At 44.6% G+C, this 19225-nt stretch overlaps 1 protein-coding gene across 6 annotated transcripts; it reads right to left on the reverse strand.

The window, feature by feature from the left end:
- Positions 1–4093: 4093 nt before the first annotated feature.
- Positions 4094–16882, reverse strand: LOC135401072 (protein quick-to-court-like). 6 transcript variants are annotated; one of them, XM_064633218.1, is made up of 7 exons: positions 16737–16876; positions 14965–15210; positions 13625–13851; positions 12257–12500; positions 10160–10385; positions 9962–10096; positions 4094–9131 (listed from the first exon to the last, which is right to left on the reverse strand). In XM_064633218.1, the coding sequence occupies exons 1-7, from the start codon at positions 16747–16749 to the stop codon at positions 8771–8773; spliced, it is 1452 nt and encodes a 483-aa protein (XP_064489288.1). In that variant the 5' UTR covers positions 16750–16876; the 3' UTR covers positions 4094–8770. The 6 variants fall into 6 exon arrangements, with proteins under 6 accessions (XP_064489288.1, XP_064489289.1, XP_064489291.1 ...); XM_064633219.1 differs by having other exon boundaries at positions 13625–13848; positions 16737–16873; XM_064633221.1 differs by lacking the exon at positions 16737–16876 and adding an exon at positions 16493–16709.
- Between the last annotated feature and the right edge of the window lie 2343 nt (positions 16883–19225).

Here is a 19225-nt window from a genome sequence, read left to right on the forward strand (position 1 = left end):
GGTAATAAAGCGATACAAGGACCGTGATGCGAGCTTTGTGGCAAACTACACAAAACGAGCTTCTTTATGAAACGTGCCACGCTCTCATAGCACGTGCGAAATTCCCGGGAACGTACCATCAAGATCAAGTGACCAACGTAGGGTGGAATAGTAGCTCCCTCTGTACACAGAGGCACCCTCAGCACTAAACCAACGTAGCGTACAGCGCACATTACATTTCCCCCCCTCCCCCACTACGTGCTCCTACAAAGAAACCGCCTCCCAAAATCAAAAGTCTGGATACGGCCTCTGGTACCAGGGGCGTAGCCAGGAGAGGGGCTTAGAGGCTTTAGCCCCCACCGAAATCTAGGCGGCGAAAAATGTTCAGTAGCAATTAGTATAGTTATTCTTTTCTTGTCGATGCCACACTGTTGTATGCGAGACGAAGCAAACCAGAGCGAGACCGAGAGAGAGACGAAGCGAGACGGCTAGCAAACGTGAATGAAACAGATATCTCGTGAGTTCTTTGTGATTAGACGATCGTCACCAGCATCAAGGCCAAAGTGGGGGAAAGAAAGGTAAAACAAGACGCGGGGACCTTTCGCTGCACTTTTCGCGCGCTTTTTTGCGACAATCATGCAGGCGGAACTGAAGCAGCACTTTTACTTTTTCTTTTTTTTTTTTACTATTTCTGTTGCTATACCCTGCATAGTTTTTGTTGGGTCCGCGGTTACCCGGGAGGACTTCATATTTCGGTAACAAAAAAAAAAAAAAAAAAAGTAAGGTTGGCTTGGCAATTTCCGAAGTTCGATTGAAAACAAATTTCCCTCAATTAAAAATTGTAAATGGTGGCAAAAGTTTCCGGAAGATAATTGCCGAAAGTCCCACAATCCTCCGGCGAGTACGCCGCCAGTTAGAATTGTTTTGTCACTTATGTGAAACACCCTGTCTAGTGGGAGTGAACGTCTACCAACGCTCTTGCTCACACCTTGTGACTGTCCTGCTTTCAAGCAATTTAAACACTGTGCGTATTATTCGTTTCTAAACAAAACTGACTCGATTATTTGTGCAATCTCCTTTCATTCCTCCAAGCTGCGGACAGGAAATATGAACAATATCTAAGCTGTCCCATTCGAAAACGGCTAACGTCGAAACAAATCGTGTAGCAAAGACGCATATAAGCATCATGATGTAACTTGACGGGGTAACTTAACTATTCAACATATTCAGCTTGTTTTTTACATATTGTCAGGGGTGGGTAGCATTGCATCCTAAGTTCTTAAGATTTTAAGGCTTGCCTTTGTGGAGATAAAAAAAATCTCAAAGTTGCCTCATTTGTAAAATATGGTACGTTTTGGAACCTCACTAGTCGTCTCCCAATTGTGATACCCGAAAGCAATCTACATCATTGTGTTCGTCTCGAAATGCCCTTTCTTCTCATAGCGAGTACATCGTATTGTGACTTGGGGCAACGCATCCAACAGTTTTTTTTTTTTTTTTTTTTTTTGTCAGGGGTGTCTACCGAAAATGAGTAAATTCGACAGCGCGCATCCCATACATCCCCACTCGTGACAACTTTCATAATACTCACAAGCGTTCTTCATGACGACTCAAAATAACACATTAAAAAATTTGCTTCGGAGATGGGCGAAGTTACGTTTGTAACGCAACGTCATTCGCAACGCAACTTCGATCATCTCTGAAGCAATTTTTTTTTATGTGCTGTTTTGAGTCGTCATGAAGAACGTTTGTGAGAAATATGAAAGTTGTCACGAGTGGGAAGATGTGGGATGCGCGCCGTCGAATTTACGCATTTTCGGTAGACACCCCTCATAAAAAGACTGTTGGGCGCGTTGCCCCAAATCACAATACGATGTACTCGCTATAAGAAGAAAGGGCATTTCGAGATTCTTCGATTCGGGCATTCGATTTCTCTTCGGTGCAGATTACTTTCTGGGATCACAACTGGGAGGCGACTAGTGAGGTTCCCAAAACGTACCATTATTTAAAAATGAGGCAACTTTGCGACTTTTTATCTCGTCAAAGGCAAACCTTAGAATCCTCAGAACTTATAGGATGCAATGCTATCCACCCCTGACAATACGTGAAAAAAAAAAAAAATAGCTGAATATGTTAAATAGTTACGAAGATACGGTGCGTCAAACTTCGTAGGAAGCGCAATGGTCGAAATACCCAAATCTGAATGATAATTCGTTAAAAAATAACCACCAATTATTTTCAACTACTTTCAGCGCCAATACGCCTCATAAGGACGAGGCTTTAATGTATGTTTGTAAAGAAAAAAAATACCACCCTACCTGATTCGGCGTGAGATCACCCAGTAATATGGATGAAGACACACACACACGCAAAAAAAAAAGGAAAGAAAAACGAAGTGGGAGGAGCTTCCCGGCATATGCCATGGAGAGCTGAAACACGTCCGAACGGCATCGCGCAGTTACGTCCGCTGAACGTCCTTGTGATGTACTTCGGTGTTGCATTCGCACGGTTTTGGGATTTCCGGGGGATTGAATTCGGACGTCCCAGGGATGTCCCCAACGTCCCCCGATTGACGTCCCCGCGATGTGTTTCGGATTCGTTTGTGTTGGCTGGGGCTTTGCTGCACTATTCAGACTTGGCGACGCTCGTTATGCCATCGGTTCTTTTTGTGCCTGTCAAGCAGTTATGAACTTCAATGTACATCATGACATATACAGGGGCGGATCTAGAGGAGGAGGGGGGGGGGGGGGGTCCGGATGTCCTGACCCCCTTCTCAATTTCTTTTAAGTGACTTTCTTTTGACTGAGTTTAACTGACCCTAGATCGCGTATTTAGCATGCTATCCATGGCTGGACCCCTTCCTCAGAAAAATCCTGGATCCGCCCCTGGGCATATACAGTCGACCCCCGTTTATCCGGACTTCATTTATCCGGATCCCGCGGTATCCGGACAAAAGGCACGGGAACGGATTTTCCTCCATGTATTTTGTTCTCGTTTATCCGGACTTCAGTTTCCGGACTCGGACAAGAATTCCAGGGAACGAAAGTCGAAAATTCTTGTAATCCAGCTTCAGTTATCCGGACTACCGTGAGTAAGAGGAGAAGCTGACCCCGCTTCGTCACCCTTTTCGCTGTTTTGGGGTTATTCCCGTCACACGTCAGGGACCTACATTCCTCCGTAGGGGAGACAACCGTGCACGATGACCCCTTTTCTATTTGTGTGCGTTGGGTCACGTTGACCAGTCGAGTCATTTGGAAATATCTCGAGCAACTGTCCGGTTCTAAGGGGGCGAACTCCAACCCCAGGGGCTGCTGCTTACGGCCCGTTGGCCGATGAAGACATTCCCCTAGCTGAGCTGCGATCCCTGATGCAGAGGCTCACTGCGACTGCCGTAGATGATGCTGCGGTTTCTGACTACGTTGACGTTGATAAGGATGATGACGCGTGTGCAGCTATGACTGATGACGGTGTGATTGCTGCTGTTGCCTCCGATGATCTGCAGCAAGACGGTGCCGATGACGCCAGTGAGAAACAAGGCTCCGACATTGACACTTTGCGACCGCACTGACATTCTTCGAGCAGCGCAACAGCGTGGCTCAACTCTATGCACTTAACAAAAGTTTGCAGGAATCGAGTGCCTACACTACTATGTAACGGCTGTCATTGTCAAGATTTCTGTGTTTTAATTAAACCTTGCTCTGTAGGACGTTTCTCTTCGGTCGTTTCATTTATCCGGATGCTCCGGTATCCGGACGATTTCGCCGGGAACGGCACCGTCCGGATAAACGGGGGTCGACTGTACAAACAAGTTCATCCTGCAGGTTATTCGTTTGTATAAGCATCCGTAGTCTTCTAATGGAAAACAAGAAAAACACTGAAGGAGGCACGTGGCACCCTTCACTATCCTCCTCCTTTGGTACTCACCAATTCTCCACATTCCTCGTACAGTTCTTTTCATTTATTCACGAGTAGCACAGAAGGCGGGTGCACGAGAGTCGAGACAGAGTGGTGCTGCAGGCTAGCCTTCCTGCAGTAATTTATAACGGTGTAATATATGGAAACCTGGCATGCCCTCAGTGATGCAACAGGCAACAAGGTACACAGTGAAATCATATCAGGTACAACGCCGCTGTGGACTCTTTATTCAAATGCAAACATACGGAATGGGCTTGAATTTTTAAATGAGTATGTGGGGGAAAATACAAACAGAAATTGCAAATCAATACCCAATATCACTAGGCAGGCTACAACCATATGTTAAAGTGCAATAAAAAGATGCAGAACATGTGTGTAAATTGCTGGACATTAAACTGAGCTTGTAAGATATTAGCATAAAGCTCTGCATTCAGTAACATGCATGACACAGTATGAAATGCGGAATGAATGAATGCGTGTCAAAAATATTGCTGCAAACATAAAAAAACTGATACGTGACAGGTGGCTAGAAACCTGACCAACCTGACCAGCTACCAATGTCCGTTTAAATGCTCCCATGGTGGAAAACCAATTAGGTTACCATGTCACTACAATTAAGAACATTCAAGATCTGTTGATCATCATGTGCATGTGTTCATGATGCATGTGTTCATGATGCATGTGTTATACAAAAATCTAAATCAAAGCACGCATGGCTTGTAGAAAATTCAGCAAAAATCGTCCCCAGAGAAAACATTGCCGGAAAATTGTCCCCCTGAATAAACATCCCTGAAATTCCTCTGTTGGGAAAACCGAAATTTTAGCACCTCTTCCGAAAGACTGCGGATCGCAGGCATTATACCTGCGGCTATTACGAAAGCATTTCTTGGGACCGCTTTCCCTACACCCAGTTTGAAGACGTTAGCTGCGTACCGTGTGTAAATGTTCCGTCTCTGCTGCCATAAGTAAGCTTTAAGTAAGAGTCATATTGGTAAGTGACACTATCATCATATAGTTATATCATAATCATATCATATCTAGTTATTCACCTTATATGAGGACAGGTATGCAACTGCATTTGAAGGCCACCTACGAGGTATGTTCTTTGTGTAAATAAATCATACGCAGCATATGACAGCCATCTGTGCAATGTCTGAAGACTGCCAGACATTTTGCTACTCTCACCGAAAACATGCAGACTAGGCAGCTCATAGCTACACTGAATGTGACCTAAAATAATTTTCAAAGGTCCTGAATTGAAACATGGGCTTAATGCAGGATAGTGACGAAGCAAACAGCACAGGGAACAACTGTGTAATTGTATAATATACCTTAACTTCCTGTATTTTATGCCAATGTGAGTTTCTACCATAATCTGATCATGAAAAGACTATAGGTCCTGTAAAAAAAGAAAAAAAATCCCACAAGTGAAACACAGATCCACGTCTGTCTCTTACCTCTATCACCGGTGCCTATATCGTAACTTCAAAGACGTTCAAGTTGGGACAGCCAATTTCATCACGAGTCTCGCATGACATATAACTGATTCAGATACAACGCCCCATATAAAGCACCTTGTAGTCTGCACAGTATGTATAGATTTGGTATTTGCTGAACCTAAAGGTGCACTAAAATACAAAACTTCTTCCTTGCATAATTAAACATGTATGGTCTCCTCTCAGTAAATGATTAATCTCCCAGAGATACCACAAAACAAGTTGGGAATGTCTCGGAAGTCGCATATGCCCCTTGTACATCTATGCAATATCCACAAAGTAACTCTACACTTTATCCAGGCAGACATGTCCACAGCATATTCTATGAGGATATTCAGAGGATATCTTATAGGTGACCACTTTCAGTGACACAGAAAGTCGTCAAGCATTTCAGTGCTGCTTTAGGGGCAAATAGCAGCATGAGTCATCTCACGTAAACATGTCAGTATATATGAGAAAATATGGTTCATGACACATATGTGGTGTGCATAATGCTGGTTATGGTCAATTACGTATGTTGTTATGGTCAACAGTTTTATATGGGGTCTACAATAGCAGACTTAATTAGGTATCAAATAACAGCAAGCGAAAATAGTTTGTCGGAGTGTGACAGAGGGAGAGCAAGTAAAAGCATTAGGTATTTCCATCGTTCTGTGCTACTGTTTGTATTTACAGAGGAAACTGATTGGTTTTACAGCTCCGCTCAGCAGGTAATCACATTATAGACGATGGCCTGATTTAAAAACACAGTATTTGACACAAAGGGATGTCAGGAATCTTAACGGGTATACTTCGATGTCATTGCAGATGCATGGGTTAACTGCAAAGATACGTTTGATCACTGTAACAAATGTTTTACTCCCAACTACACTTAATGAACATGCCTCAACAATTTGTATTTCGGTATATGCTTCATCCAGTATGCCGACAGAGGCTACTGATAGGCCCAAGTGGTTTCCCCACCCGGAGTGGCAGATGAGGTACGGCATAATCATCCTTGGGAACAGTATTTTTACTGCCTTTTTTTTTCTTTTTCAAATATTTTCTGAATTTTTAATCCTGACTTTAAAATAAAATGTTTGGAATAACAACAGTGTATCGACTCATACTACAGGCCAAATGTGTTGCAAGGTGTTTTGGAGTAGCCAACCAGGTTCACAGCATTTTTAACCTCTAGCATGCATCACGTATCCATGAAATACATCACATGGACATCTCTAGGATACCAAGACAGGGTTAAAATGCCCACAGATGTCCAGTGGATGTCAGATAGATGCACACAAAACTCCAGTTGATATCCAGAATCTAAAATCCAGTGGACATTCCTTGGACATACTAGATGGTCTACTGGGCTCAGATGATCTCTCGCGATGATTATGCAAATTGTTTGAGGAGTCCTTTCTGAACTATCGAGTTTCTTGAGAAGAAGAGAAAAAAGAAGTTGGAAAGCGCAGTCAACTTTGTGTACAAATCATGAACAACGCAAGAGATTATCCCCATTCCTTTTGTACTGTAAAGTTAACGCCACCTTTCATTACACAAGGATAAGTTTCTGCACTTTAGTACTCCTTTTAAACAGTACCTCTCCGAGCACCTGACCAACAGAATGCATACACAACCCCAGGGCATCTATTGTCCCAGAGCAAACCATAAACGGAATGATCTCCACTGGAGTTATCATTTATCTATCACTCGAAGATGTCTCCAGCTTTCATGCGTACCCACTCATTTATTGTGTGTGTGTACCTTGAATTTGCTGCACAAATCATTCTCTCACATAACACCATCTCAGAGCTAGCCCTTTAACATGAAATAAGATAATAAAATTCATACCACCCGAAAAAACGAGAAAACACGTGCCACCAAACTCGGCTAAAGTCAATAATATATTCAACAGCGCATTGTGAACAATGCCAGTACATAATATAGATAAAAGCTTATAGTATGTGTATAGCTTCTTAAGCTGCAACAACAGTATCACAGTCACTAAAAACACACTCCCTTTCTTCTGCCTATTTCCTTTCCTTAAAGGATCTCTCGCATAAAGCACAAAACATTGCAACAGTGGTTCACAAAGATGCAATTAATAATATCTCTACAGTTTTATATTCTCTTTGTGATAGCAAACCCCTGTGCCTAAAAGAATAAAATGAACGAAATAACACTGAAATAGGCATTTTACAGGAATGTGCACATGAAAACAAAGGTCCATCTCGCGTCTAGAGCCCCTAGCGATCTGCGGTAAAACCTTTATTTGTGGGGAGCCACACGGAAACCTGCTGGACTCCGTGGGAATGTTGTGAACAGTCATGTTATAAAGGTCGTGTGGCATACGCTTAACGTAGCCTTTGTGGCCTCACATTATCTGATACAGGGCGATTTTTATGTTATAAAACACCTATCCATTAGAATAAGGTGGAAAACATGTTAACGTGCATGCTACCTTCCATCCAAGCGAACCACATGGACGCGACGTATCAGACTATTCTCACTCTGCCATGAAACATGCTCAGTCGAAATTTGCCGGTTGGGATGGAACCGTTTGAAATGCGACATCAATTTGCTGTAATGCGGCTATAATTACATATGTGGTTTCTTTTTTTCATTAAAAATACTTGCTATTTGTATCATGCCACATCAGTGCTTTTTGTTGTACTTGGCCCCCTGATATCAATAATAGGGACAAAAAAGGTTTCACACAGACAAATGTTGCTTGAAAGCGACATTGCAACAGAAGGTGAGCAATATAACAAAACAATAAAAGAAGAAAAAAAATATGCGATGTCCAATCAGTTGCAATAAAAGTCACTAAAACATCTGTTACAATATTTGTCATTTCTTGCAACATTTTAGTGTAAATTTTCTTGAAGTTTTTGTGGAAGGAACCAACAATTAGTTGGCTAAGTTTACAGATTTTCTACGAAAGGACAACCCACTCCTTCAGCAATCACAAGCAGGAATGCTCTTACAACTGGCGAAGTGTTTCCCATGATGATCCACAATAGTCTTCGTTGTCAGGTGATATGATTTCACCAATATTACAATGTACATATGCTGCAGGCACAATACACACTTATCTTCACCGATAAGATGTTCCATTGCCTGGACACAGCCTTTTGTAAGATGTGACTTGCAAGGGATGACGTTCTTTTGATGAGCTTCCATCATATTTCAACAGACTTACAAGTGCAATTTTGATTAAACACTATCCCCTCATGTTGGGCGCAAGAATCTGGATTACACGAAACATCCGCAAAAATATGCAAGCCACACGTCTAGTTTAAGCAAAGATTTCTCTTCCGCACGCAATAATTGATTAACCATTCATTTGTTCGCCAAATTGCTAGGGGCTCTGATTATGTCCCTGTGCTAACCACATATCATAGTCTGCCGCGGTTCCGCCAAACTTTAGCCACAGCTGCCCGCTCAGCTTCCGAGAAGCCTAAAATGGACTGAATAGCGTTTAGATGACCACGGAAGTCAGTGCGGTCCGTGAGGAAGTAGAAGACAGCATCCTTCAGGAATCGGAGAGTGTATTCCGCCTGGCGATCTCCGGCTATGCCGTGGATGGCGGGCCGCTGCGGAACGCTGTACAGCTCGCGTGTGCGCTCCAACTCCCGCTCGGTACGTCTCAGCTGCTGCAGAAGGGGAGACATTGTTGGGCCCGATGCCCGCTGTCGTTCGCCAGCGTCGTACAGGCCGTCCTCGTCGTGCTCAAACTTTGCAGCTTCCTTTCCTTTTCTGAAAGGTTCGTTTAATCACCCAACGTCCACATGTTATGGTTGCCGTGACTGCCGAGAATACCTAAAGGGGGGCAGTAAACAGCTTGCAAAACATTTCCCCAATTATCATGCCCCATGAAGGAACATGGCTCACAATATCCAAATACGTAATTCCTCCGCTTGTAGCGAGCACACCGGGTGTGTACCGGGTGTGCACCGGGTGTGTGAGTGTACCGGGAAACATTGCCATTCAAAAAGCATAATCTGCGCGCGTTTCTCTTTCCTTCTCGGAGAGAGCATCTATGTCACACGTCTCGCACGTGTAGCAAAGCTGCATTCCAGTCACTGGATATCAGGGAGGTTTCGGGCTCCAAGCCAATGACGGGCCCCGTTTGAGAGAAGCTGCGGTGCGCTGGGAGGAGTGGTTGTGGGAACGTCGCGGTGACCTCGCGAAGCAATACAGCGCGGAAGATATAATGCGCAACGTGAAATGGAACATTGCGGACTTCTAGTACGGACTGAACTGGCTATCTTGTGCATTTCAAGTGGAGAGATGTTTATAATTTACATCACATCCCGGTATTACAATAAATCAATATATACCGTAAGTGTCTCATAATTCGAATGGTTGGTGGAGCGTGACGTCAAAACGACATGCGGCTATTGTCGGCAGGGCATGAGCTTTAAAGAGTGCAGTGAATACTGTGCCGGTTGAGAGACATCATTTACATTGTTGTGCCAATACCAAACTAAAAGTGCACCTTGTAGTATACCTGCTTAGTGCCCAGTAGCCAAGACTGATTCAAAGGAGACATGACAGACCATGCAACTGCAGGAAAATTACTTCACCTGTACATTTTGAGATACATCTCACTGTGCCACTGCTCCTGTCTCTCAATCTCTTGTCGAGCATCAGCAAGCTGACGCTCCAAGTCCCTCAGGCGGTCCTGTGTACCGTCGTACGCAGGGCGTAGACTCAAGTACCTGGCACAGATGGCCAATGCTGTAGATTCTACACCGACAAAGTGTTGCACTAGTAAGTCTTACTTGGCATTGAGGTCACTCAGCATCTGCAGGAGGTTCTCAGTGCGGTCATTGTATCGCTGCCTCAGATCACGGTATTTTCTCCTCAAGTCCGTGGCATCATAATCATCATCATCATCTCCAGTTGCCTCATCTTTCTTACTCACGTCCGTTGAGAGGTTAGAATTGATCCAACTCATACGGATGTGACGTATGTCATCGCCATAGAGGTCAACCTCTTCATGGGGCTCTAGAAAAACGTTATTACATTTAACATTATTAACACCCTATTAACAGTTAACATTTATTCATTTCACATTATTTACAGTATACAGAGTTTATCGGTGTCCTCACAGCAATTAAGTATTGTATCACCGTCATGTCACATGAGAAAAACTACATGGCTTACATTTGTAGTTGCTTAAAAAACTGCACAACTTCGTAAGGTACTCAGCAAGTATGTTAACGAATATCAATTTCCCCCTCATCCCTTGTATATTTTATTTAGCAAAGCAAACCTGAAACAACACTAGGAATTAGCTTGATTATTGTATTGCACTCATTCTACATAATAAGAGCCAGATGTTTTCGGGTTAAACCCGATTTGACCCGAATTTACCCCCGAATGACTCGGCAGGCCGTCGGGTTTAATCCGATTTCTACCGGTCACTACGAGGGTTCATCGCACATCCCATCCCGTAAGTTGGCTTTCCTACGCAACGTTTACGCTGCGAAGCGTTTGTGCATGCGTGAACGCTGCCTCCATGTGTAAGCGCCTCGCGCATGCGCGTCATCCACGCCATGACGAAAGAAACTCGCCTTTTCGCTTTCGATTGCTGTCGGCCCTTCGTAGTTTCGCTTGACGAACACGTGCTTTTACACATTTCATGCATTAACGTTGTGACGTTCGTCTTTTGACATGATGGCGGGTCGTAAAAGGAAAAAGACTTGAAAACTGGGTCAAAGAGTAGAACGATTTGGAAATAGTGAAGAAGGGACACAACGAAAACGTGCTCGCGTGCCGTTTCTGTAACCTGGTGCTGCTGTCAGCTCCGGCGAAGAAACCCTACGATCTTATAAGGGAACACCTCGCATCGGCAACAAGACATGATAGTCTAAAGAAGAAAGCGAAAGGTGCGCAAGTTTGCTATCGTCAGTGCGAAAGAGAAAAGAATGCCGAAGGTGTCGTTCATAAGTTCGTGAGCGCACAGGCAAAGAGTGGAATAAGCCTCCAGCAGGCTGATGGTCTCCTTGAAGAATTTGTACGCAAACACTGCCCAGCGGCCAAAACAATGCCCGGAGTGCACCAGCTTGGTCGTATGCAACTCTCTGAACTTTTCGGCAAGCCCATGGAGAGGATCCGCGATGACGTGAAGGACGCGAAACTGAGCTTCATTGTCGACGAGTCTCCCGACGTCCTGGGGTATCCTACCGTAAATACCTGCGATTTATTTTAGATTCTTTATCTGCGGCGTTGGATATTTTGTATAGCAATAGCAATATTTTCTCTTACGATGGGAAAATTTCTAAGCCAGAGGTAAAAAATCTAAGACCATTATTCTCTAGAAATTGGTACACACTTTCATTCAAAACAAATTTCATGCAAATCAAACAATTCTTCACGGCACAAAACAATTTGAAAAATGTATGGAGATTCCCATAGAGGCCTCGAGGGGTAACGCACTTGCCTTAAAGGTCTAGAAATGTAAATTTTGCCGAGTTCCTGTGTCATTCTGAGCAAGAACGACGAGCTGTATTTCACCCGAAAGTTACGCAAATAATATTCACCCGATTCCACCCAGTTTTCCTGCTCACCAGATAACACCCGATTTTTAGCCCCCCCACCCCCGAATTCTGAAAACAATAAAACCCGAAAACATCCGGCTCTATACATAATGCAAGTAGGGAAGCCATCTGCTCAGCTCCCCAGTTTCCCTCTCTCCCCTATTGCCCGTGGAGCGACTTCATTGGTCCCCCTCCCAAATAAGGAGGCGACATTTCAAGGTGAGACGCTGTGAACCCATGCCGGTCTATACGAATACACCCTTGTTGCTGCCTTGTGAGTGGACAGACACTTTGTCACATGGACTACACTAACTGCACCATTCCTAATTTGCTTACCTGTGACCAAGCCATGATTACTATGCAAAGATGACGGGCAGTCTCTTTCAGTTGTCTGTACAAATGTGCTGACGGAACTTGCACACCTTATGTCATCATCTGTCTGCACCTGCTTTGGCGTGTACCTTGATGCTTGTTCACTGCCGCTCTCTCTACATGCCACTGCTTCAATATCTGCAGTGTCACCATTAGCAATAGATCCCCCGCTCTGACTGGCCCCTGCTTCACTGTGAGGCGTCAGTGGCTGCAAGAGAGGTGTTATGCATCTCAGGAAGCGTGGCAGAAAACGCAACTTCAGACACTAGAGCAACAGACCTATCCCTGTTTACAAACAAATGACGTCGGATGGTACAACAGCGCCACCAACTTGGTAAAGTGGAACTACTATAGCAAAAAATCAATTGGTCACAAGAGAGCCACGTTTAAATGTGGCTTCTCATAGAGCAAGATTTTTTCGTAATTCTTTACATATTATTAGTTGTATATGCCTTCTCCATTCTACCGGTAGCCTTAACTTTTCGGCAGCCCTTTCTAAAGATGGCTACAGGTGCCTTCCATCTTTTGGAACTCTGGAGCCTGAAAGGCAGGAGTTTCTCTCCGAGTGCACGTGGTGTCTCTATACAAAGCAAGCGCGAACTAAGTCGTAAGAACAAACCACATTCCGCACAGGATTACGACATTGACTTTCAGATGATGCCAACTCTTGGGATGAAGCCTTCTTTACTTTCCGCGGTGGACTGGGAACGCGAATGAAGACATGAAAGCAACTAAAAACGTGACCTCATTTGTGTGTGCCACTAGTACAAAGAAGCCACCCGTGACCTCCGTGAAGGAATATTGCTTTGTGAAACAGTGGTGTTCTCCGCACGCTGTGTTTTGGTTTCACTATGTCTACCAACGTCATAATTACATTGCAGCGACGTTTCTTCAGTAGAGGTCTATTGGAAAAATGTACTGATCCAGTTGAAAGGCAGGCAATAGTTGAACTCTGATACATATTAGTACGCTTACGCATCGTTACTGCCCACGCACACCTGTAGAGTGCACTTAACACAAGTAGCAGACGTGTTCTGCACAAATAATGACACCGACTCAGAGTGCTGTAAGAGCTGGGCCCCCTTGCGTGAATGTTGAGGAGATTCCTCGGTGGTGTCCTCAGCATGCATGAATGCACAAGCAAAAAGGAAATGCAATCGTAATAATGTAAACTTATCACTCCGGCTGTTGGTTGATCTCTGACTACGAATTTCCCGTAAACTTTAGTCACGTTAGTCTGGGTGTTGCAAATGCTGTGTACACACAACCTGTGCTTGACTTGTGGAAGCTTAACTCATGGGCAACTCACAAGCATGAAACGTGCATACATACCCGGTCATGACGCAACCTTTCAATTTCCCGCGAGAGTTCGTGGAGCTGGAGCGACTTGTCCTCCGCATCTCGAGTTGCTTGTGCCAATGCAGTGCGAAGGCTACGTAGTTCTCTGTCCTTGCGTTGCGTAGGCGTGAGATATGTTTCTTGAGGTGTGGCACAGTGCCTCTGGCAATGCAGCACAAACTTGTTTCTTCGCCCATGAGAACAGCTTCCTTTATCTCCTGCTAGCAATCAAAAACAGAAAAAAAAGAGTCAGAGCTTCTGTAACTTAACCAAATGGGATTTGAAAAGGAAAAAGGGAGAACTAGGACTGACAGACGTTAGACAAGACCAATAGAGATCGAGGGCTGGAATTCTCCAAATGATGAATATGTCATCAAAGATGTCATGCCAGTGTCATTAAGGAACATACGTAGCACACGTTTTTTACATGCCCGAGCTGCATGGAAACCCGAACAAGAGGCTGCCCAGCTCACCGACCTTTTTTTAGTGGGGAACGTCTCTTATCTAGTTGCAAGAGGAGTAACTTAAAAGGGCGTCAACCACCCTAGTAATGTGAACAGCACATGCTGCATGTATTCTACAGCAGGGCACCCTGTACTTCCTTGCCTTTTCTGCCATATTATATGTGCACACTGCATGCCACGAATCAAAGTCCATGAGCCGTAGTCACACAAACTGTGATGTTATTTCACACGCTGCCTGTGCAACAGAGGTATATCTAGCATACAGCAAGTGTGTGCGCTTGCCATGAATGCCACTTGACGGAGTGCCCGTTACAGCAGTGCACCGGCTGCGTTCTTATTTGATTTATCTGCCCGTGCTCAGCCCAATCTTGAGAAATTTCTAGGCTACCCAGCCCATCAACTACTGAGTAGCAGGCTATAAGAGTTGACTGTGGCCTAGTAAAAGTGCCACAGCACAGGCCGGAGCCCAATCCAGGCCCATCAATGTACGGGCACTTCCTGGACCCACAGTGTAAGCACCCAAATTCGGCCTAAGCTGGCCAAAAGAAGACTTTACCCGGCCAGGCCTGCAGACCAGGCTCTGGTTTTCGGGTAAGCCCGAGCCTGTGCTGTGCACTAGTGTACTTACATAGTGGGAAGAAATGGATCAGGGGCACACTTATGATTATTTTTATGGCCGTGCGAGTGGGCTGGGCAATAGGTACTTTCACATTCTAATACCTTCATATTTGACAGCCTACGTGGCTCAAGGAAGGCTCCGCAATCTTCCCCTGCTGAATGTAGAAAGATCTTATTTTATGATTTATTAAGATATTATGTATTTTCGGGCCCCAAAGATGCATACGGCTACTCATACCTGCACGTACTCACCGGTTTGCTGTGAACTGCCACAAGAAGCAAGGCTTGTGTTGCTTCCATGGCTCTTAAGAGATTCAGAATCTCCACAAGGATGGTGACAGTTGTGGGATTCCATAGACGCAATGCTTTGCCTAGAGTTGTTAGGACCTCCGCAAAATAGCCCTGTGTTTGGTGACATCTTCTCTCCACGAACTCTCACCGAGGCACTCCGCCGCAGGCTGGGAATGCGGCTCTTCCCTGTATCATTGTCCATTATGACTGTAATCACACAAAACATGAATCTCATCGGCATTTACATAAAGTCACAGTGAATCATGTATACAACATAAATTTCAGTGAATGGGATATGGATGGGATAGATGGCTAGAAGTTGGCATTACATGCATAGCTTGTGCAGGGCATTACGCAGTGGATTCCATACCTCATTATTTCAATTGAAAAGTGACCACCTTTCTCACTGTGACATATGCATGCATATACCTCTGAGGGTCCTTCATGAGAGTGAGGCTACCTTGAAAGTGATCACATTTCGAAAGGCAGTAACTTATGAAAGTGTACAAGTGATAATTAATGAAAGTACAATTACCACTTTCAAAACTATAACTGACTCACAATCACTTTTTACTACATTCGAACAACCAAGTACTCTTGCCGCATTTTTAATATTTATTACTGCTAGCAAAGTATACTAATGCACACCAGCCTTGAAAGTGATTATCGTCATCAACCCAAAATCACAGGATTCAACAGATAGTTCTGAATGGGTAGTTCTCGGTGATCAGGTAGGACTCACACACACTGCACATAACACGACTATGATACCATGAGATAGCCAGTGCCACGAATATAAGGCATGAAGTAGAAGTTACAGCTGCTTGTGAGTGTTGATTCGCTGAGGGGAGAAAAGATTAGTGACAATGTAACTGATCTTTTATGCAGCCAAAGCATTCCAGCAAAGCCTCTGAATGACATGGCCAAACATGACTGGCCAAACCATGGGCACCTGGTGCAATGTGTAGTTGTTTTGGTAGATTTTTATTTGTTGGCTTAGCCGTATATGTGGGGAGGAACACTGATCAGCTCAGACTTGTTTGCATTTGGAAATCAACCAATGCGGCTTTCAGAAACGAGAAAAGGGAGATTGTTCAGCAGAATAAATTAAGCGTGTGTTTTGTGCATGCAGTGATTGGGATAAATATTTGGTTTCCTTGTACCCCATTGCGACGAATGTCAAATCGTACAATTTCAAAAAAGGACTCTAAGAATAGTACCAAAATTTTTGCGTGCATCCCTGACAGGCGACTTTTGCAAAATTGTAAGGTGCAAAGACAGCACACACAGCACAATAAACGAAACACGTCACAAAGTGTTTCTGCATACTTTTCCTAGAGAGCTGACATGAATCAAAAGATGATGTAAAAAGGACGAAGAGAAAACCAGAGGGAAAACAAACGGAAATGTTTCATCAAGCATATTGCCTTCCTCGTCTCCACCAGGAAGTGCATATAAAACAGCGAAAATGAAAGTATGATGGGCTCACCATAATGAAAGTATGGCTAGCCAGGCTAGCCAGAGCTCTCGTCTTCAAGCACAATCGAAGCCTGCTAAACTCGAGATTAAGTGTGTTAGAAAAAAAAATGCTTACGAACACTGATGACACGAGAGGGGTTTACCATATTGTTATGCGGCGAACGCGACAGCATCACAATAAACATGCAGGCAATCTGGGGCAACCGTTCACGAAGGTCACAGCTGTAACAATGAGGTTGATCCAAACAACTCACCTTTGTCGTTCATGTATTTTTGCTTGATGCTAACGATACCCGATACTACGATATGTAGCAGACGACGGGAACCCACATCCTGCACACAAACACATGCGCAATCGTGGTAGGATATGGGATATGCGCAGACGTCATTTTTGGCGGCGGCGGCGTCTATTTTTTTTTTTTTTTTTTTTCTTCGGTCGGCGGCAGCGTCACAGGCGGTCGAGCAACTCATGGAGCAACAATTGGAACTATATGGTGGCTAGATGGCATACTATCTTGCCACTCTAGAGCTGCCAGTACCCAGCACCACAGTACACCACCCACGATTTTCACCAGACGGCCTGAGGCAGTTCCCTATGAAGTCGGCCCACTACACAACACCCCCATTACATTCGCATAGCTATTTAAGAAACCTTAAGTAGCATCCATTCATTGTATACCATTTCGTAAACATAACAGATAAACTGTAGCATTCAGCGCCATGTGACCAAACCTGAACATCACTTTGATACCTATTTGGGAAGCATATGATTTACAAAGCCCATGAAGTCCATAGGATAAAACTGTATATTGTATATGTAACCCAGGAAGACGACTTGCGGCATGGCATTAAAACAGTAGATCCTTCACCCACTGGCTGTCTCTCACGCCTCTCCATTACATCAGTAGGTTAAAAAACACTAGTACGCAGCCGAAAACATCCGCCACTTGTAATCCACCTCCAGCACACGATAGACAGGCAAACGTGCCCATCCAGAATTGGCTTCTCTTTAAATCAAAGGCCTTTTCCTTCAACTGGACAAACCATGAAGTGGTACAGAATTCAGCGAATACGTCGAAAGCGAAGCTTTTCGTGGCATCTACAAGAAATCTTCGGCACCAACGAACTGTGGGACGATGTCAACTCCCGCATGATTCTTTCTTTTGCCATGTTGGTTGCAGATACGTTTTGTATGTTCATCCATTATCAATAGAGAGAAGACCAGTCAATCAAATCCTATTATGCAGAGTGGTGAGTCTACAGAGTTCCAAGCTGCCAACATAGTTTCTGGTCTGACTGACAGCCTCTTGCCCGACCGCTTGCCTTGGGCTAACAGGAAGTGAAGTCCTTGTGTGGTTTAGAGGAGAGCAGAAAGTCGGGATTTTTTAAGTAGGCAAAAGACAAGAAGTGAGTACAACTATCACCAATCTCGCAAAAGCCCGCAAAGCACAGACGCCAACCCATGACTCGCCCAACCATTCCAAAAACTGAATGCAAGCACTGTGCATCAGTTGGGCTTTCGCAACAGCTTCGTTGGCAAAGCACCTGTCCGAATGAGCAGACTGTCTCAGACATCACCTCGGAGCAAAGAAACGGGGACAGCGATCAAAGGTTTCAATAACGTGTTCAACGCCTTCATAAATGGGAGCCCTGTCACTGATTTTCTGGATACAGGAGCTACGATGTCTTGCATCACTGAAAACATTTAAAGGAGAGTTCATCGGGAATTCAGCCATCACTGTTCAATAGGTCACATCATCAACTTAAACCTTGGATCCCATCCGTATTCATTTAGAAATTGGCGGCTTGCAGAGGGAGGTAGAAGTCCATGTTCTGCGTGGTGTGCAGGAGGAATTGCTTCTTGGTCTCAACGCCACCTCAGACTTAGCACTTTCCCTCGACCTCTCAACGCTAACCCTTCAACCTTCCGCAACTTCTTTCTACTTCCGCAGCCTCCTCCAGGCCTTCCATGAACAATGTAGCGCAAGGCACTTCCTTTCACGCAAGGCACCTCCTTGACACCTACACAGCAACACGCACTGGATGCCCTCATCTGACACTGCCTTGCCTTCCTCACATATTCTCTAGCTCGCTTGCTTACTGCCCCTGTGTTCGACATTGCAATATCGACGTTAACTTCAGTTGCGTATCTATTCTGTCGTGTACCCAGAATCACAGTGTCATACATGATAGTACCTGCATGCCTGAAGAAACACTACATACTGCAGTTTTGTTCCCTAGTAGGGAGCTGAGTATCGCTGAGAATTTGATAGTGAATTTGATAAGTTCAAACTGTCTTGCTATGCGTCCTTTCAGCTACTTCTGACACAGTTTGGAAGACTCGATGCTTATAATGGCTGCCCTCAATGCACGTTTGTGAGCATGACAATCACAGTTCAAGCAGCGCCCTACCCATGTGCCTCCAGCGAAGGCAGTTGATGGAGTGGCCGTATGGTGGCAATGCTGTTGTGTCTAAAGCCTGGTCTGCGCTATCGCGTTTCAACATGTTCGTCAGCGTTGCATCCATCCGTGAACCGACGAAAGCCCCTTCGAAAGCGACGGACGCATAGGTTCGCCAAATACAATTTTTGGATGGAGCGACGCAAGAGATGATGGTTGTTGCCCTGATAACTGTGCCGCCGTGCGCTCTTATCTTCTTTAACTTCACTTCACGTAGTCGGCCGTAAGCCGTTTTTCGTAAAGCATAGTTGCAAAAGTGTGGACGTGAATAGGAAACCCATGC

Source organism: Ornithodoros turicata, chromosome 7 (assembly GCF_037126465.1).
Source record: "Ornithodoros turicata isolate Travis chromosome 7, ASM3712646v1, whole genome shotgun sequence".
Taxonomy (NCBI): domain Eukaryota; kingdom Metazoa; phylum Arthropoda; class Arachnida; order Ixodida; family Argasidae; genus Ornithodoros; species Ornithodoros turicata.